Source organism: Pyricularia grisea (genome assembly GCF_004355905.1).
Source record: "Pyricularia grisea strain NI907 chromosome Unknown Pyricularia_grisea_NI907_Scaffold_2, whole genome shotgun sequence".
In the NCBI taxonomy this organism is placed as follows: Eukaryota; Fungi; Ascomycota; class Sordariomycetes; order Magnaporthales; family Pyriculariaceae; genus Pyricularia; species Pyricularia grisea.
Window position 1 is genome coordinate 590,034 of NW_022156717.1, and position 19,520 is coordinate 609,553.

Consider the following 19,520-nt stretch of genomic DNA (forward strand, 5'->3'; position numbering starts at 1 on the left):
CCCTGGACGTCAATCCGCAGGCCCGTAGTCTTGAATCACTAGCGGCCTAATAATCCACCCTTGGACGCCTGTTGTGTTGAAGTTACTTAAGGTACTGAATCCATGATGCCACCGACTCAGATAAAAATATTTGCGTTATCACGCCACCTCTGCTGGCGAACCGTTCGTCTCATTCTACGCCATTGAGAAAGTAATGTAGAGGCTTTGTACGCTGGGCTAAGCGATAAAATTGAGGGTCGCTTAAATTGCACCCTCCAAAAATCAAAATGGAAACCAATCAGCCAAAAGATAGGGTTGCTCTGCACTTCATCACACTACATCTCATTATGCGCGATGCCAGGGTGGTGTCTTGCACAGCTAATCAAAACGCGCTGTTTCCTGCAAATGCCGCCTATTATGTTGCTGCCTTGTTTACCCCGAGCCGTCTAGATGGATTGATCTTTTCTTTTCACCATGACATTTCCCTTTTCTACTGCACTTTTCCTTTCCAGCCCTGTCGCTATTGTCCGTAAGCTCCATTAAGCGATCTCATGTCCGCGCTCAACATCCCCGGTTCGCCAAATGATGGCGGCCAGGCTCTCGCAACGTCTGCCAGAGAGTTTCGAACGAATCTTGATGGCTTGTTCATGTGGCTTCCGCCATGTGGTGAAGTCAGTCCCGAAAACTCTCCCACCCTAGCCGGTTGCACCAAACGTCTTGACAACGGAGCCTACAATCATCCAGTAGTCATCCTTTCCTCCACAGCTTCGGCGGGCGGCACTGTTTTAGTGCTTTTGGTAACGACTTTCTGTTATTTTCATATTTTTTTTATCTCCCCTATTTTGACGCTAACCTACTCCCTTCCTGGCGGAAACTTTACAGATGACCTCATTCGGTGGCCATACGCTCCAAGATCGAATTGCCGAAAAGCACAAGAAGGAAGCCGAGCGGTTGGCAGAGAGTCACATACCCATCGCGCCGCTTAAGCCTCACGGTCCCCATAATATCGTCCTACACACCTCTGAATCCCGCAAGCTGAAGAAGAACTGCTACATCAACACCGAAAAACTCATTTTGGTAAAACTTTCCGTGCTTCAAAGCTATGGTTCTGGAACGAAGCAAACGCAGTCACATTGGGCGAAGAGGTTACAGAAATCATCACTCAAGATACTTCAACGTGCTTGCCTCAAGAACGGCGACTACCAAATAACACTCTACCCGACTTTCCAGGCTCTCAAGCCCTCGCTCGGGGTCGGGCGAGCCGTCGCCGATGATCTCAGTCTCCGCCGAGTGGACATGGTCTCCGAAATCCGGTCGTTTGGTCCAGTGCAGCACCCGCGATCATCCGTGAAGCGACCACTGCTGCCAAGCGCCGGTGCACGCCACTATTCATACGCGAGCACCACTGTGCCGAAAGCCGCGTCTCAGTTGAGCAAATCCTACCACCCTGCCCGACTCTACGGCAGAGGAGGCTACGGTACCGTAAATGGCAGCCGGCAGTCACTTCCACGATATCGCTCAGACCGGGTCAGCAGTCGACTGAATAGGCGCTATAGTGAATACTATTATAGCCACAGCTCTGAGTCGCCTCTCACACAGGATGCATCCGGATCTTTGGCATATCTGCGATGGGTCCTGTATTATCTTGCTTGCATTTTACTGTGGATTTTACGAGCCGGTTTGGCAACTGCAAAGCATGTACCCTGGCGCCAAATGCTTCCATGGCTTTTCGTGCTATGCATGTATGCTGGTATTGGTTGCGCCATCGACATGCTCTGGGTTAAGGTCAAACATACTTTCCAGGGCTAAAACACAGCCGGCATACACTTGCAGCAAAATCTTTTCTTTTCTTTATATCAAGTCGCAGCCTCGATGAATTCTTGTCGGTATCACGCACGTCCACATATAACGTTATAACGTGGTTCGTCAATAAGCCTGTTGCCTGGTGCTATTGCAGCTGCCCTGCCTGGCAGCCCAACCCAGTTGAACGTCCCCCACTTCTACCGTTGCCCGGCGACTGCAAATCTGCCGCCACGTCAGAGTGCAGCCTCAACAAAGCACTCTTCATTCGCGACATGGCGCAAACGAAGTCTTGTCCGACAAACTCACCACAATTGCTCTCCTTCTCTCCCACATCGATTTCGCGATGCAGCGACAACCGTCTCTTCCAGACGTGCACTTCTCAACGCCACATGACAAAATACATGCTTGGCTCGACGGCACCGGCCTCGACATCGACTACAATCCATCTCCCAACACCAAGAAGCGCGCTTTCGACTCCGACACGCCGGGATCGCCCTCCAAACGTCAGCGCACAGATGGACTGCCTCCTGACATGTTGATTCTTTACGGAAACATTTTGGACATCAATGACAACACTACTGCTTCCCATATTCGCTGAGCTTGGCGTGTCCGATAGGGTTCGACTCAGCAGTGCCTGCCGTCGTCTTCGCCACCTCGGCGTGCACCAGGCCCGCGTATTCGAAACACTTTCGGTCACCTGGGCCCGACAAAGCGTCGCGGACTCGGCTCTCCTGGTGGCTCAAAAGTACAGCCACACGGTTAAGACTCTCAGAGTAATCCAGGATCCTCCGGAATACTGCCCTGATAAGAATTAACACATGAAAAGGGACGTTCAGGAGCCGATTCAAACGCTGCCTGACAGCTTTGTGACGCTGCTAGTAGGTCTATCGGAAACAGAGAGTCCTTTGCTGCCCAATGCCGAAAGCATGGTCCTCGAATTCCCTGAAGCCTATCCTGAATGTGGGAATAACGGTGATAGTCGCACTCGGTGGGCATACAACCTTCATCCAGGAAAACGGGCACCGGGCCGAGTCAGGCTCCGGGCGGCGATTTCCGGATGTCCATGCATTTTACGATAGGGGCATAGATCCGGACCCGGATCCATGACAGCGAAGTACGCACGAGCTTCCGGCTTACATATATAAGCCGCGGCGAGTGCCGCCTCGTTTTGCGAATAAAGAAGAGGAAGACAGACCACTTTAGATACCTTAGTTACCAATACGACTAAGCGTCTACCCAGTCTCATAAGCTTATGATGTGCCACAAACAGAAAGGCCTTATGCGTGCGCAAGGATGATTTTCAGCCTAAGACCTAAATAGACCTGCTGGGTTGGTAAGGCTCCCATAGCGTTAGTACTAGGCGGGTTTTGGCGAATACCTTGGCAGCCTCGGTTTGAACGTCTGTCTCAGTAAACCTTGCATTTATCCATGATAGGAAATCTTATCGGAACATTGCCGGGAAGCCGCTAAATGCAGGGTTATATAGGCCTTCCTTTGCCGTCCCAATTTACCCCTCTATGCTCGATGAGGTTCAATTTCCTTACCTTCATGTAAATGTAGTCAAACCGCCAGAGGCTGCAGTATCTTCTGTTCGCACGTGACATAATGCCTGCTGTTGAGGCTGATTTGAGAGGATTCAAGGGCTTGTTATTTGATTTTGGGACAGGTGAGCGAGGTGGCGGGCAAGGGGTGTGGGGGTGATATGCTAGAAACCGAACCAGTAGAGGTTCGAGCAGCCAGGAATGGAAGGGCCAGGGTTACTGAATCGCAAGCATTCCATCGCTCGCCGCAGAGATAGCAAAATTGTGCTCCACAGCGACATGCTGTAACAACAGGGCGATGCCTCTGGTTAGCCAACAGTCGTGCCAAGAAAAAGTGGTCGTGGGCTCACTCATGTGATAACAGCCAGTCCCAAGTTCAACAACCCTGAAGCAGTTGTAGCACCGCTGCCAGCCCTCCTGGGCCGCCAATTCCAGCACCTGCTGGATGCCGTGATCTTGGGGGCAATCCCCGGCGTGCGCCGCCCCCTTGCATATCGTACAGGTTCTCTTTTTGCATTTGACACAAACAGCCGTATTTTTAACTTCGTTTACAAATCTTGGCGGCACGAACGTAGAGCATTCCGGGGCGTGGCAGTACACTTTGTTGGAGGTTTCCAGCTCCATCTCTTTAGCCTTAAAGCGGCCCACCAGGTCCGGGGTCAAAAAAATGCGATTTTGATCCAGGGGGATGCGCTGCTGGCAACACCGCGGCGGGTACAGCGATTCGTCAACAATCGAAGCTTCGAAAAGCGAGCCCAGGCACTCTCGGCAATATTCGTGAGAACAGGGACAGCGCGCCACATTGATAAAGTCGAAATCTTCACCGCAGCCGGTGCAATTCCTCTTTGGGCGACGCTTGACAGCGCGGCTGGCGCCCCACGAGGAAGACTTCGCCTCGGGGAGCTCAGAGTCCTGGTCTTGGTAATGTTTTTCTGGCTCTTCTCTGCCGGTGACGTAGAGGACCTTCAGTTTGTCGACGAGCTCGTCGTCGAGCTGAACATCCCGATGTGCCTGCTCTGGATCGAGTTGTCTGATCGTGTCAGCATCTTTGGTCACGGCGTCGGCAATACTCTCGCACATGGCTCGATCGGAAGCAAAAACGGCCTGCGTCGCGAGTTCCTCCCGGAAAACCTCCGTGGCGGTGTCGATATCAGGGAGGTCGTCGCCTTCCCGGCCCTTGCCCTTTATCCCGGACTTTAGGGCTTCCAAATCTTCCAGCAGCAGTTGGACGGCCAGCGAGATCGAAGCAGAATCCATCACTGCGTCTTGCTTTGAAACATTGCAACTAAGGAGAAGGACTTGCTAGCGCCGACAGCTTCGAGCAATTTCTTTTCCGTGTGGAGATATTAGTATGACATGCAAAGGGAGGCACTATGCTTTCATAAACGTGTCTGGAGGAAACAGGCGACACTGTACGGTGCGTTCTGAACTTAAAAACACAGATCAGAGAAGCTTTCGGTCATCCAGATGATGCAATTGGCTCGATCATAGCCAACTTAAGTTTGCCCTGCCAAATGCCGAAATGGATGTTGATAAACTGTGACAGGGTTGCCAAACAGGCGAACGAGAGTTGAAACGTTCAAAAGAAGCTCCGTTGGGCATCGAGTCTTTCTCCAAATTCCAAATCAGGGCACCATGGGCAGAAAAGCCTGTGAAAAAGCTTCGGTTTTGAGTTGGAGAAATTGTCTCATGTCATCCAGACTTCCAGCAATGATAGCCGAGCCTATTATCAGTCGAATGCAAATGACAAAAAGCTTGCTCATACCGCCCAAGCCGTCGCTGCGCATACTGATCGTTTCCCGAGCGTGCTTCGAGGTATATAACGAGTGACTGACAAAAATTGCATAATTGACATAATGGCTACAGCTTAGCTGTTGAGAGTAAGCGGCTGCGATCTGCTGCATCAATGGCAACGGCTACAATGTGTCCTGAGATATAATCGTTAAAGGCGTTCATCATTTGCTCACCCTCACCTTAGGTGAGGACTACATAACCGCCCAATGCGATAAACACTTGTGTAGGCCCTGCGTACACTACATGTGTTTGATATCAAATGCTAGCACCGCCAGACCTGTGTGGCCTCGAAATGCAGCCGCTGCGAGAGCATTGCCGTATTCGCTGCCTTGGGCATTGACGTCCACACCGTTATCGACGAGAGTTTGCACAATTTCTGTGTGTCCTTCAGATGAAGCTGCTTGGAGAGCGCTGCCGTACCGGCCACCTTGGGCATTGCACCGTTATCAACGAGAATCTTCACAATCTCTTTGCAGCCTTTATATGAAGAGGCTTGGAGATGGTTGCCGTATTCGCCGCCCTGAGCATTGACGTCTGCACCGCTATCGATCAGGATTTGCACAATCTCTTTGTGGCCCAATTCGAAAACCAGCATTGAGCCTATCCCAGGGGAATTGTACCAAGTCTGCTGGCACGGCGGCTCCCGATCCCGATCCATCATCCCATATGTAGGCCTGTGTCTACACATCGACAACTTCGAGAAAGTTGGCATTACAGGATCCATTCACGGTACCGGTCTTGTAGGAAGCATTCCCAGATGCTATCGCACCCACCCGCGGACGAACAAGATTCTCGGGTGGAACAAGAACTATCAAAATGGCGGCCCGAAGACTGGTCAACGCAAATTTCTGCGATTGGAGAAATATAGGTTCTGGTCTACCAAATTTGTGCCACGGCAAGGAAATGTAGTACGCCAAGTTTGCCCCACCACGTCCAATCCAACCCACACTAATCGATTCTCAGCAGGTCTCAGCAGGGACTAGAACCGCCATCCCCAGCTCAAGTTCTCAGGAACAAAGAAGGCTCTCCACGGGGCTTTGCAAAGGCCCACCTCGCTAAAATGAGGACCTAGCTGTACTAGTGTGCACTTGCTTCCTGGCTGCATTGACGCAGGCGCTGGCACAAGCCCATAAAATCAAGTCGTATAACTTGATCACCAGTCCCTTGGTTGATTTCCGGTCTGTTATGACCTTGCTGCTGTTGCGAGAGCTTGTAAAGATCTACATCAATCGGCAAAACGTTTATTATACCGACGGGACGCAAGCCAAAAATCCGAGTCTTTAATCTTGGCCGCAACCAAGGGACAGGATGCGACATTCAAGTATGCATTGGAAGCTGGTGCGAAGGTCAATGACACCAGTATCGAGCTCACAAGCCATGCGCGAAATGGGCAAGCGTATTTGACCCGCCTTTGGCCACTGCATCTCGCTGCAATCCATGGTAACCATTATAAAAAATACTTCTCGACACAGGTGCAAACGCCGACCCGAGAGACTGCAGCCAATATCCGCTATCCTCTGCCGTGGAGGCTGGGCGAATAGCTATTGTGCGACTTCTCCTCTACTAGTATGGGACAACCGACCCGGGTCGGGTTGATTAGCCGGGTGGGGCGGGTGCACGGACGAAACGCGATCGGGTTGGTTGAGGAACCGGGGGGCCAATCAACCCGGGTGAGATCGCGGTCGGAATCGATCGAATTTGGGATGCATCGACAGAGCGGAGCGCGGCGGTTTCAACGGTGTCGGGTGGACGGAATTTCTTCGCGTCCGCGTCGTACGTGATCCAACGGCCCTCCTTGTTTTCGGCGGTGCCTCCCTCGTCATCCGACGTTCCGATTTGAGCGATCTGGTACGCGAGCCACAGACACCTTTCACGGCGCTGCTCTCCCGTCGACGGCGTCTCGAAGGTCCGCTCGTCTTCCTCCATGTTTTCGTTGACGGTGAAGTGGTCCACCGGGAATGCCGTCTCTGCCCACACAAGCCCGCGCATCGCCCAGTCCTCAGGGAGCGGCCTCCGCTCGACTGTGCGGGGGAACTCGGCCGTCTCGTACTTTTCAGGGTTCTCAAACCCGAGAGCCAAAGAATTCATACACGAAGTGAGCAAATGCCAAGGGAAAGAGACCTCCAGGTGCGACATTGCCGAAATTTTGGGTTCGGAACCACCCGGCCCCTTCAAGATGGCCATTTGGTGCAAAAACATGAGCCTGACGTTGAGGTAGGACAGTATGTTCAAATCTCCCAGGGTGCCGGATTGTCACTCGCCACCATCACAGCTTGACGAAGATTTTACGGCAATGACCAAGGCGCGTAAAGCACTGGGGAAAGACTTGCGGGGGAAACAAGGCGACGGTCGTGGCTGTAGCCCCCGTAATGTCTTACTGCCTAAAATTGAGCTGTTGGGAGCGTCGTGCGCTGGTTTGTCACTAGAAAATTGAGGAACTAGGATCGGATGAAGGTGTTCGATATGTCGGAACCGGGCAGGTCACGCGGGATGGAGCATTTCACCGCTAGTGGGTTCGGAACGCGCCCATCAATTTCAGCGACTCACCAGAATGCATTCCATTATTTAGTTATTTCGGCCTGCAACCTTCGTAGCACATGCACCTCCTCTGAGCATGAGGTTATCGCCAATTCGCCCTCAGCCAGCTGCGTGCCCAGTCACCGATCCATCGTCTCGCAGCTTGTTGACATTGGAAGTAAAAGCCACGAGACAGAGCATAGCAAACTGCTCTACTAAATCTCCAGCCTTCGGTGCCTCGAACAAGGGGCTATGAATGCTGCCGGTCGATCAATGCGTTCCGCCGCCCGGATTATGTGGCACTGTCCTACACTTGGGATGCTTCAGAGTACGAAGGCTAAATTGAGCATGCGTCCAGTGGAGAACTGGGATAAGAAGCGAGTTGAGGGTTCAAAAGTGCAAAAATGCGTTTTTGATCGCGCCCTTGGCTACATGCACCAAGTCGGCGTTGGCTTACTTTGGATCGACGCCCACTGTATCCGCCAAGGTGCAGATGATTGCGATGACCAATCGAGAAGCGGAAAGCCCTGCTACAGCTTGCAGCAATGATGCTAAAGAACGGAAGCTAGAAACCATGTCAAAGATTTCCCGTTTGTTGATCAGTGACTTGAATGGGAAAAGTGAGGGGAAGCTAGTTGCATTCGATTACTGACGGCCACTTCGCCTAGCCAACCATTCCCACTAGGCATATAGGCGACATCTCACCTTCGCGCTGCAAAGTCGCCCGTGTCTCCACTTAGAATTACTACCCTGCTATAAAAAGGGCTGTATGGTTGCTGTTCGTGTAGCAGAGTGTAAGATGCCATCCATGTTCTTATTCAGAGGAGTGGTGGATGGTGGTATGAGGGTTGATATGTTCTACCGGTATAATGATGAAGGTTAGGCGGCGGAATGTCCAGTGCACAAAACGAGTTATAGGTGCGTGAATGGATGAAGCGCCCCTAACTGAGTGCACTAGGAATGCGCGAGGAAAACAAACAGCTGGGCCGGCATTAGGGAGGCCAAGCGGGGTTACACCCCTCCTGACGACAAGCGACCAAAGACAATACCAACCAGCGGGATTAGGATTATATAAGGAATGGGGTCACGTAACCCCACGTGATCGCCAAAGAAGGGATATGATTAATATATTATATATTAATTATAGCAGAGCGAGTAGTATGCTGGCTATGGAATATATTATACATATTACCGTCAGGGACAACGGACTATATAAAACACGCTTATTACCATATAAATAGAACTTAGCTTAGGATTGCTCACCAGCAATTAACCTCGTTATACAATCGATTATAATTTCACCCCAGTTATTGAAAATCCCCAGTTACCCAGTTTAGACGTTCAGTTGCTTTAACCAACTGTATTCTACCATAAGAACAGGTTACCCGATACCTTAATCGTAACAGGGATGCGTTAAAGGGGTTTATTTCCACCCATTTCCAATAATTTATATATATTATTTCAATACGTACTGTCACGGCCAGGCATACATTGGAGAACCTCAGTGTATTAGGCGCTATCGACGAAAATTCTAAACTGAAGAGAAGAGAGAAATTACAATCGACGACGCGCTCAAGAGACGCGCTTAAATCCGGAGTAAGTGGACCCTTGTCCGATCCCTGGTTTAGCGTGGCTGGTGAGTGGAATGGCGATTCTGAGGGTAGGTTTGGGGCCTGATCCTCACAAAGAAGAGAGAAATCACGATCGACGGCGCGCTGGAGAGACGCGTTTAAATCCGGAGTTAGTGGACCCTTTGTCCGATCCCTGGCTCGGCGTGGAGCCAAGTCGTAATTCTAAAGGTAGGTCTGGGTACCTGATCCCCATACGAAATTTATTATAACAATGTAATTTGCTGGTTTATGCCCATAATTATAATTTCAAATTATATATAATTAATATAAATAACAAATTAATAAATTATGCTCCTCTCTATTTATTTGAATCAATGCATTAAAAGGACCCATGGATCAATGTACGTGTGAGGATCAGGCCCCTAGACCTACCCTCAGAATCACGACTCGGCTCCACACCGAGCCAGGGATCGGACAAGGATCCACTACCTCCGGATTTAAGCGCGTCTCTTGAGCGCGTCGTCGATTGTAATTTCTCTCTTCTCTTCAGTTTAGAATTTTCGTCGATAGCGCCTAATACACTGAGGTTCTCCAATGTATGCCTGGCCGTGACAATAATAGTAATAATAGTAATAATAGTAATAATAGTAATAATAGTAATAATAGTAATAATAGTAATAATAGTAATAATAGTAATAATAGTAATAAAATGAATATAAATTATAATTAAATTAGAGTTTCTAATTTGAGGATTGTAAAAAATATATAAAGCCCGTTATATCCACCCTAACACAACTTTTTTCTCTTTTATTAACAACCCATCAAATTGCAAATAGTTATATCACTTCAGCTTACAATTTTGAGCAACTTTATTCCAATTATATTTACGTAAATCCATACTTAAAATGCATTTCTCTACCATTTATTTCACTGCGGCAATTTGCGTTGTTGGCGCTATTGGCGCTCCAACCTCAAACAACGCCCTCGATGTAATTCACGTTGGCCAACTCGAAACGCGAAGCTCGATCGATGAACAAAGAAAGGAACTTGAAGAACTTGCTCGCGAACGTGAGCGTTTAAGACGATTAGAGGAGCGGGCCAGAGAGAGGGCGGCGAGAGAAAAGGAAAAGGCGAAAGAGCAGGAGAGACGTGCCGGTTTTGGCAGTAACTAAGATCTTTTTAATCCCCTGACCCCCTGGTATTTTCGGTTGGCAAATGTTAGGAAATTTGATTTTTGGGTTAAAAAACTCAACATTTGACAAAAAAAGCATCAGCTGAATATTTATTTAGCGTCCATTCGTTTTGTTTTGAAACTTTTTAAAATTAAATATAAAAATACCAGGCGAAAAAACCACCCTTTGCAACCGTATAAATATATTGGCTTTTACCCATTTGACTGTTCGCGGGCAGCTTTAAATACCTACGGAATGGTAAATTGATTATTTTGTAAGTGTTACGGCCAGGCATACATTGGAAAGCCTCAGTGTATTAGGCGCTATTAACGAAAATTCTAAACTGAAGAGAAGAGAGAAATTACAATCGACGACGCGCTCAAGAGACGCGCTTAAATCCGGAGGTAGTGGATCCTTGTCCGATCCCTGGCTCGGCCTGGAGCCGAGTCGTTCTGAGGGTAGGTCTAGGGGCCTGATCCTCACAGCAACCATTCCAAGGCAGTAAGATTATCAGTCCAGCCATTTTCCGTAGCGGTAAACTTCCACCCACGATAACAAGTTATATTTGTTGGAAACCATTGTTGTTGCACCGATTTTCCTTTGAAAATAACAAGTGGAGGAAGGTTTTGGCCCGTAGCTGAAATGCATTCGATAAAAGTAGTCCAACCACGGTTTCCCGGTTGTTTTCTAAGCAATGCTTTTGTATACCAGGATCCCAAAACAAGGCCGTTTGATCCTTGGCCTTCTACAACTCCGGCCTCGTCCATATTCCATCGATTTTCGGGGCTAATGGATTGGACCTCGGGAAGGTTTAGTTTTGGCCACCATCCCCTAATTTTCTCAATGGCTGCTCCATTAACACGAATAGCATCGATCCGTTGAGGTCTTTGTACCTGTATAAAAGGATGCCGGCGTAAAAAGCCGTTGATCCAACGTTTCCCTAAGGGCTGGATATCTTTCCTAGCGATAAGTATACGGCTCGCTAATTTTCGAACCTTTTCGTGGGTCGGTGGAAGTCCCAATTCGGCTTGTGTGAGCACCCAAGTAGCCAGGCACGCTTTTTGGGCAGCTGAAAGTCGTTAAGTAGGTTCCCAGGCTCGTTCGCGAGATTGGGCGCCGTAAACATGGCCGCGTAAAGTGCTCCTTGGTATACCCCATTGGATCGAGGCCTGTTTAATAGATAAGCCGGCTTCGACCGCATCGATGGCTCGTTCGATCTCTTCTTCGGTATATTCTTTCATCGCTAGCATAAAAAACTAAATACAAGATATGGACTTGATCGGACAAAATGTGATAGAAATATAAGCGAGTGTTTACCGAGGTTATGTTGTTTCGTATGTCATGTTAGCGGTGGCGGTTGCAGGGGGGTGGCGGTTGAGGGGTGCTCTGACTTACATGTGATCTTATCGAAAGACAAAGTTTCCGGTTCAGTGGAGGATGTGGGGTCGCCTGCTGTACCATGGTGCTGTTTCATATCTGGTTTGCAGGTGATTGAAAGCAGACCGAAAAGGCGTGAGCCAGAGAGGCCGGATATTATAAAGACGACGCGAGCCGTTTTAATCGATGCGATACCAAGATCCTTCCTGGCGAGCGAGTTCCATATTTCTGTCTTCGAACAGAATCGCTTCTGTATTGCAGCCTCGTCTCTTTGGGATCGCTTTGGTAATATATCACTCAAGGGAAAACCCTGTTATTTTAAATCAAGCTCAGGGCTTAGGCCCTAGGCTAGCAAATTTACTGGACAAGAACTGTAAATCTCCCCATAATTGCTTATAACTACCCATTGATAGCTTTTATAACCCGCTTTTATTCACAACACACTATATGTCAGCCAGCCTTGCTTCACCTGCCGAGTTGATAATAGTACGTTGACCTCCACCAGATAAAGGACTTAATATAACAAAGTGATGCGGGGATATAGTCCCAGAGATTTTGCTTCCGTGACAATTCTCTTGCACATAAATCACAAACTTGTATTCCCCAACAGATATCTCCACATTTTCGTCATAATTTGCATATCTGGTATCCCAAAATGACGGCCTAGCTTCACTCGTTGCTGTGAGCGAGATTTGGCAGTGTTTCAGGTCGTTTGTGCAACCTGCGAAAACTTTATTCGGCATAAAAGTTGCTATCGTAGCGGCTGTTAAAAAGAATGTAGGAATTTTCATAGTGAGATTGTCGTCTTCGGGACTTATAACCCGTGATAAAAGTTTAGGAAAGGCTGGAAATGAAAAGAATTAAGTGTGGAAAGGTAGGCAGGAAAGCACAGCGTTAAGAATGACAAAATAAAAAGAATGATTAACTATTATATAATAGCATGGTTTAAATACTGATAAATTAATGCCAGATTTAGATTTTTTGTGCATTTTATTTCAGCCTGTGCTAGTTATATTTAGCCACGCTTTAGCATTACTTGAAGCTAAAACTTCTGCTTCAAACTGCTTTCTATTAGGGGTTGTTACGAAACGGATCCTAAAGAGACGAGGCTGCAATAGAGGCGATTGTATTCGAAGATCTAAAGCTAAGTATAAAAACAGAAGAAAGGCACGCAGTGCCAATCACGTACACGCGCCTAAGCAAACACCAGCAAACTCACCCTGTCGCCTTGTCACCTAAGGTGAAGCTAGTCACGGTTGGCAGTCGCCCAGGCATGCCACTTCGTATTATGGTTTCTAAGAATTCAAATCGTATGTTGCGGTGAAAATTGCCTGTGTACATTTGACAGGATATAGTGCAGAACAGTGCGTGACTCGGTGTTCTGCGCGACTCGTTGTACATCCATGCGGGTTATATTTAAAAATCATTTTAGTACCTCGTGTTAAAACTTTGTTTAACAATATCTGTCATGTTTTTATGTATATTCGGTAGTGGCAGGGGCTTACCTTGGTAACGTACTTTGGGTGCAAGATTTCTAGGATTGAGGTTTTACAAAGGTAAAAACTACCTTATGTTGATAGGAATCGTGTGATCGCTGCGATCGGTAAAACAATGCAAACCAAGTAACAAAACTATATTCTCTAATTTATCATGACTTCTCTTCGTAAACTGTAACTATCTACAAGCCTGCATGGATCTGTTGGAAAACTCTGCTCCGTGTCTTCAGATCACGCGGTTGTGCACGTGATCTACTTACTCGCATGTTTGCCCATGAATCAACACAGGCTATCTTCTATATTGATTGCAGACATGCGGCCCTCTGAATCCGTAGGTAGTTGGTAAAAGAAAACAAAGAAAATGACTGCATTCCGAAGATCTTGCGATCTCCTAATGCTGTGAACGAGTGCGTTGGTTAGGGTTAGGGTTAGGGTTTTAATTCGCGTTTATTTATATTCTGAGCTACTTTGCTACGTTGTTTTACTTGAAATAATGGAGTGGAGATAAATATAAAAATACAAGGTGTAAAACATAAGTAGGAAAAAGTAGAAAAGAAATAAATAACCGCAAAATAAAATCCTAAAAAAGAACGAAAAAAGAATAAATAAAATAAAGGAAAAAAGGAATGCGTTGTTAAAATAAAGGAAATTAACGAACGTGGTTAATAATAAAGAAAAATAGTGAACGTGGTTAATAAAGGAAAATAAAGGAAAATAACAAACGTGGTTAACGAAAGAAAATAATAGATAATAAAATAAAAATCAAAATAAAAACAAAAGGAAAGGAATATTAATTCCGTCGTGGTAAATCTTTTGCAATCGAATTTGCAGCCGTCGTCCTGGACCGCAATAACGCCAACGAAATCGACGTATCCAACCAATGGGATGCTACAGGACCTATTAGCTTTTGCAGCTGTTTATAGGCCTGCGCAGTGCTTTTTTCCATAAGGCCTCCGGCACTTATAATAATCGGATGGAAAAAAGGATCCAAAAATTGGTATTTCCGTCGTTTTTTGTTAACCGCTTCCGTTAAAGTGACGAACGGGTCCGCGTTAGCGGAATCTTTATTAATTGCAACGATTTGTACGTCGTAATAATATTTCGAAATTCCGTTAATAACGGCAAAGTCAGCCCTGAGCCCGTTAGGGTCCCTGCGGGTACCGGAGCGAATAGGGGTTGTAATAAGGCTTCCGGGGCCTGCAGGACCGCTGGGGATAGGGGTGACGTCGTTGCGTTGGTCGTTATTAACGTTATTAACGTTATTATTAACGTTAATATTAGGGTTATTTTGACGCAAATCCGGTTCCGTTTCGACGTTTAGTTCCGGCCGGCTGGAAAGGGATCGAATAAATGCCCGGTTTATTTGGTCGTGACGGGCCGTAGATTTACGTAAAGCCCCTTTGCAAACGTCTTCGTGGCCGGTATTAGTCCGGTTACCGCAATAACCGCAGGGGTAATTTAACGGTTTAACCGGGGCTAATAATCTGGATCGAACCGTTTCAGCTATTTCCATATCCGTTAATCGATTCGACTTTTGGATAGGTAATATATTAAGCCATTTCCGGCCCAAATAGCTTGCGTTTTCGGCTAAAGCGTTGCGTTGGGGTATTGTAAGGGTTTGTTTGAAATCAGCTAATACCCCTTTATGTAAAAGTTCCAATACCTCCGTTGCCGTAGGTCCGGGATCGACGGGATATCGGTTGGGTATACGTTGGATTTTCCGGCAGATTTCGGTAGCTGATTCCTTAGCCGCAAAATAAATATCTTGGGCTATTCCGTTATGCCGTAATAATCCAAAACCTCCGTCTTTTACCGGTAAGGTAATTAACGGAATCGTATATTCGTCGATTCGATTTTTATTAGTTAAATTAATAACGAAATCCGTTAATAATTTATCGACTTTTTCCCAATATTCCCATAAATCTTCGGAATTTAAAGTACGGAGTAAATGCCGTAACAGTAATTGGGTACTTTTACGGATTAATAAAAGTCCGTATTGTTTAGGTAATTTTTTAAGGGATTCGACGGCCGATTCGAACGTTTGGACTTTATCCCGTAAAAATTCCTTCCGTAATTCCGTTGGGCCAATAAAGGAACCGAGCGTTTTTAAACCGTTGGTTTTTAAATCGTCGATATCCCTTTCCGTCGATTTGGATCGATTAAGGGTAAAAGGACTACCCTTTAAAATTCCGGCTATTTTATCCAATATATTCGGCGTTGGGGATAAAACGTAAACGTCATCCAAATAAGCCACAATAATTGCGTTTGGGATTGCTTTTTGGATCGTTTCCAACGTAGGTCGAAAAGCAAGGCTGAAAAATAACGGTCCCAACGGATCCCCTTGCCGTATACCTTGTGCGCTGGCTAATACAGATCCGTTTTCCGTTATTAATATCGACGGTTGGTTATAGGCCCAACAGGCCGAACGGTAAAAAGTCGGTGCGTATTTAGCAATAGACGAGGCTATTGCAGCCCTGGCGGTGCTATTAAAAGCGTTTTGTTGATCCAGGGAGGTAACCGTTTTAATACCGTTAACGTTAGGTCCCATTATAGCCTCTTCGAGGGTATATATTGCCGGTTCGACCCCGCCTGGGCTATTTACCCCGAGTTAGTAAGGTAATAAACAGCCCGGTTTATATAAGGTAATTAAAATAGCTTTTGTAGCTATTTTATATATAAGGTCCCCGACGGCGATAGGCCGGACGCCTCCGTCAGGTTTAGCTAACCCTATAAGCCGGGACGCACAAAGTAAATCCCGGCCCGGCGCAATCCCTTGCCGGATCATATCGGCTAAAAGTCGCAAAGCCGAAATAACGTCGTTATTTTCGTTATTATTTCCGGGGATTTTAGTGGCTGCGTCCAATAACGGCCTAGTCCAACCGCTAAGGCCCGGGGCTTTTTCCCTTCCGATAGACGAAAATGCAGATTTTATCGTTTTTTCCGTTATTACCGTATTACCCGGGGATGGTTGGGAACGGGTATTAAACGGATTAGCGTTACCGATAGGGTGTTTTTCCCGGAGTGCGTTTAACGATTCCGGGGTTTCCGGGGCTAACGGGGTTGGGTCGATAATAGCTTTTGCAGCCCGGCCAATATACCCTTTTTCCAATAAATATTTTGCTTTTAAAACGGGGTCGATTTCGTCCGTATTATCGAATTTATCGTTATTTGGAGGTGGGGGTATTTGGGTTGGAAACGCTTGCATTATTTTATTTACTTTACCGTTTATTAACCCTATACCGAATATACGGGGTAAAACGAGTAAATTAAACAGCGTTTGTTCGTTTGGCCTTTGCGGACTGCCCTTCGGTTGATTATGGGATTTTTGAATAGACGTGTGAAATAGGCTGATTTTCCACGCACTTCTCATGCTTCATCCATCTTGGCCTCATCGGCCGACATAAAATTCAACCTTCCCCACGGCATGAAGCACCCGCACAGTAGAATTGTCGCACCAGCAGCAACCACAATAAGGTACAGCTTACGAATAACCTCCGTGACACCCTCGGCCACCTTCCTCCGCAGCTCCACAATCAGTTGCTGGCCGCCTATTAGCTCCGACCCCAGACCAGCCAACACCTTTCGTACAGTCCCGTCGTTCGGTACCAACATCCCATATGTGTACTGCTCGATCGCCTCGCGCACGTATTTCACCCCAAGGTTCTGGAAGATGCAGCCACCCACAGAAGTGAACAGCGCAACGCTTAACGTTTGCAACGTCACAAACGCCGTAATGTAATCGCCTTCCCTAACTGCATCCCCCGTGGCCACCGCTTTAAGCACGTTCCCTCCCGTCTGGAACACCAGGCCCAAGCCAGCACCGACGACCGCCAGTTTTCCCAGAATGAGCGATTTTGGATTATCCACCGTCACGAGGCTCTGCAGCGCCGAGCCGATAACAATGATGCCACCTTCCAATACGTACAGCGGCGCGTATAGCCTAAACCGCGACAACAAAATGTTAGCGACGATTGTGGTGCCGAAAAAGCTCCCGATAAACGGCATAAGGTCCAACCCAGCCTCGAGCGGGGTTGCGTCCTGCGTGAACGCAAAGAAGAGCGGCGTGTAGTACAGCGAAATGCCGTACGCGGCCGCCGCCATGGCCACCGACAGCACCAACAGCGCCGAGATGCGCTCGCGTAATACCCTAACGGGAAAGATCCTGTTTTCGGGCGTGGTGAAGATGCAAAAGGCTTGCTGCGCCACGTATACCGTGCCCAGGATGCCCGTAAAGACCCACGCGGCGGTGCACAACTCCGAGCCCCATTCCCATCGCGTGCCCGAAAAAATAAGGCTGGAGCACAGCATAATAAAAAAGGCGCTGTGTAGCAGCCAGCCCAGGAGGTCGATGTTACGAAACCGAGCGGCTGGGTGGCCCGTAGTCTGACCCAAATACAAAGCGGGTAAAAAAATAATCCAGCCGACGACGAGGAATACCAGGACGGGAATATTAATATATATGGCCCAACGCCAAATTGTCGAGTAATTTTCAGCAAAGGCGCCGCCGACGACGGGGCCAAGCAGTAGACCGATAACAAAACCGATACCGATTAGGGCCTGGCCACGGGGGGCTTCAACGGGTATAGAAAAAATATAATTGTAAAATATAATGCTAAAGTTTAAAATTAAGGTTAGCAATAATGTTCTTTTTTGTAAATAAAATAGCCTGTAACGAATAGAAATACCCTTGGTATAACCCAGCACCCCCAATTCCAATAATCGCCCTCCCGAACACGACGAAATCCATATTTGTCGCAGCTCCCGCGACGGCAACACCCGCCATCCAAATGCAAACGTAAATATAAACATGCCACCTCGCATCACCAAACATGTACAGCCTGCGGCAAAACGGCACGACGCAGGAATTGACGACTTTATAACCGATGGCGACCCAGGTGAGCAGTTCGACTTTACCAAAGTCGGTCACGATGGGCATCTGGATGTTGGCAACGTTGCTGACGTTATAGCCGAGCAGCATGGCACTGATGAAACTGAGCAGTTGCACCACCGGCCACTTGTACACAGACCAGGTTGTTCTGACCAAAGGGACTGGGCCTGCAGGTGCGAGTATGGGGCTAATTGCCCGTAAAGCTCCTGTACCGAATCGGGTTGTGGAAGACATTGTTTCTATCTTTATTGCAGTGGAGGGTGATTGCGTATATAAAGAGATTGTGCTCAAAGGTGTTTTTCCCTAAATAAATAATAGAATATAAAACACCCTAAAGAATTATGGAAGGGCACGACTATTTCGGAATATGTAGGATAACTCAAAAAAGCACCATAAACCGATCTTCCCAAAACGGCAGCCAGGTAAAAAAAAGGACTATATATACCAATAATCCGTTGCAATATACCGGCACATTTAAAAAATAAGTCTTAAAATCCAAATCTAGTGAGAGAACATGCCTTTTCAATCAGCCTTTTGAATTTCTAATATCGTTTAGCTATTTTAAAAATGCGGGAAAAATTGAACACAATTGTCGCATCTTTCAGGTAAAATCTACAAACTTCAAAACGGTACAAAGCCGAAAAGATGGCTAGGCAATCACGCCAAGGTCCTCCACCATTCATGGGTCAGACCCACCTTTGTTAGCGATTCACACCCAAACACACCAATAAGCTTAACAGCTGAAGAATTTTCGCCCTCCGGGCGCCGGTCGTCATGGCCTCACCAGAGGTCTCAAACCGCCGCGCGCGCCCGCAGAGCACGCCGCAGGCTTTGCCGCAGGGCCAGGCCGAGTCGGGACACGTATCTCTCGACACGCGCACCGCTAACGCGCCTCAGCCGGCTGGCCGCGGAAAGTACTCCAGCCTCCCGGCCCTGGCCATCAAAACACTGCAACAGAAGTTGGAAAACGTGGAAACAATCGGCAGCTGGCTCGAAAAGGTTTTTACAGCCAAGCTCGAAAGTTTACAGGCCCCGGAGGACGCCGCGCTTAGGAGAATTGTTCTTGAACTTGACGACGTGATTAGCGGCTGGTTCCTCAGTCGCACCCTCCCTGAAAAAGAGCGTTTACGCTCCCCGTCGCGTTCGCCGACCAGTTCCAGCGAAAGGCGCAGCATTTTAATTACGAGGACGGGTACGGCGTCGTCGGCCTCTAAAGGCAAAGGCACGCCCACTAACAAATCGGTCACATGGGCCGAGCGAGCCGCTACGCCACCAGCGGCGGCCCCAACGCAAATTTTAACCCCGGCCACGCGTTCGTACCCGATACGTACGACGCCCGGCAATGTACCTGACAGCTCCGCAACTCCCTCCCAATCGGGCCG

General features: G+C 47.8%; 9 protein-coding genes across 9 annotated transcripts; 3 read left to right on the forward strand and 6 right to left on the reverse strand.

The window, feature by feature from the left end:
* The first annotated feature begins 341 nt into the window (after positions 1-341).
* PgNI_02748 (uncharacterized protein) lies at positions 342-3,046 on the forward strand. Its single transcript, XM_031122805.1, has 2 exons — positions 342-776; positions 862-3,046. Exons 1-2 carry the CDS (start codon positions 531-533, stop codon positions 1,786-1,788), a joined length of 1,173 nt encoding a protein of 390 aa, XP_030983743.1. The 5' UTR covers positions 342-530; the 3' UTR covers positions 1,789-3,046.
* Positions 3,047-3,539: 493 nt separating this feature from the next.
* PgNI_02749 (uncharacterized protein) lies at positions 3,540-4,580 on the reverse strand (the record flags this gene model as incomplete). Its single annotated transcript, XM_031122806.1, has 1 exon — positions 3,540-4,580. The coding sequence occupies one exon, from the start codon at positions 4,578-4,580 to the stop codon at positions 3,540-3,542; it is 1,041 nt and encodes a 346-aa protein (XP_030983744.1).
* A 776-nt stretch (positions 4,581-5,356) lies between these two features.
* Positions 5,357-5,712, reverse strand: PgNI_02750 (uncharacterized protein; the record flags this gene model as incomplete). The annotated part of the gene is made up of 2 exons (XM_031122807.1): positions 5,357-5,493; positions 5,538-5,712. 2 exons carry the CDS (start codon positions 5,710-5,712, stop codon positions 5,357-5,359), a joined length of 312 nt encoding a protein of 103 aa, XP_030984988.1.
* Positions 5,713-7,094: 1,382 nt separating this feature from the next.
* PgNI_02751 (uncharacterized protein) lies at positions 7,095-7,659 on the forward strand (the record flags this gene model as incomplete). The annotated part of the gene is made up of 2 exons (XM_031122808.1): positions 7,095-7,244; positions 7,336-7,659. Coding segments are annotated over 2 exons (366 nt in total), but the record flags the coding sequence as incomplete, so codon positions are not given.
* Positions 7,660-7,982: 323 nt separating this feature from the next.
* Positions 7,983-8,183, forward strand: PgNI_02752 (uncharacterized protein; the record flags this gene model as incomplete). The annotated part of the gene is made up of 1 exon (XM_031122809.1): positions 7,983-8,183. The coding sequence occupies one exon, from the start codon at positions 7,983-7,985 to the stop codon at positions 8,181-8,183; it is 201 nt and encodes a 66-aa protein (XP_030984990.1).
* Positions 8,184-10,856: 2,673 nt separating this feature from the next.
* On the reverse strand, positions 10,857-11,144 carry PgNI_02753 (uncharacterized protein; the record flags this gene model as incomplete). Its single annotated transcript, XM_031122810.1, has 1 exon — positions 10,857-11,144. One exon carries the CDS (start codon positions 11,142-11,144, stop codon positions 10,857-10,859), a length of 288 nt encoding a protein of 95 aa, XP_030984989.1.
* A 312-nt stretch (positions 11,145-11,456) lies between these two features.
* Positions 11,457-11,851, reverse strand: PgNI_02754 (uncharacterized protein; the record flags this gene model as incomplete). The annotated part of the gene is made up of 2 exons (XM_031122811.1): positions 11,457-11,620; positions 11,773-11,851. The coding sequence occupies 2 exons, from the start codon at positions 11,849-11,851 to the stop codon at positions 11,457-11,459; spliced, it is 243 nt and encodes an 80-aa protein (XP_030984984.1).
* Positions 11,852-12,197: 346 nt separating this feature from the next.
* On the reverse strand, positions 12,198-12,545 carry PgNI_02755 (uncharacterized protein; the record flags this gene model as incomplete). The annotated part of the gene is made up of 1 exon (XM_031122812.1): positions 12,198-12,545. One exon carries the CDS (start codon positions 12,543-12,545, stop codon positions 12,198-12,200), a length of 348 nt encoding a protein of 115 aa, XP_030984983.1.
* Positions 12,546-14,040: 1,495 nt separating this feature from the next.
* PgNI_02756 (uncharacterized protein) lies at positions 14,041-14,763 on the reverse strand (the record flags this gene model as incomplete). Its single annotated transcript, XM_031122813.1, has 1 exon — positions 14,041-14,763. One exon carries the CDS (start codon positions 14,761-14,763, stop codon positions 14,041-14,043), a length of 723 nt encoding a protein of 240 aa, XP_030984986.1.
* Positions 14,764-19,520: the final 4,757 nt, after the last annotated feature.

Excerpts from the sequence above, each read along its gene's own strand:
- PgNI_02748 (XM_031122805.1), top strand. The coding sequence starts at position 531 with ATGTCCGCGCTCAACATCCCCGGTTCGCCAAATGATGGCGGCCAGGCT. Across the intron at positions 777-861 it reads GCACTGTTTTAGTGCTTTTG|ATGACCTCATTCGGTGGCCA; the intron begins GTAACGACTTTC and ends GAAACTTTACAG.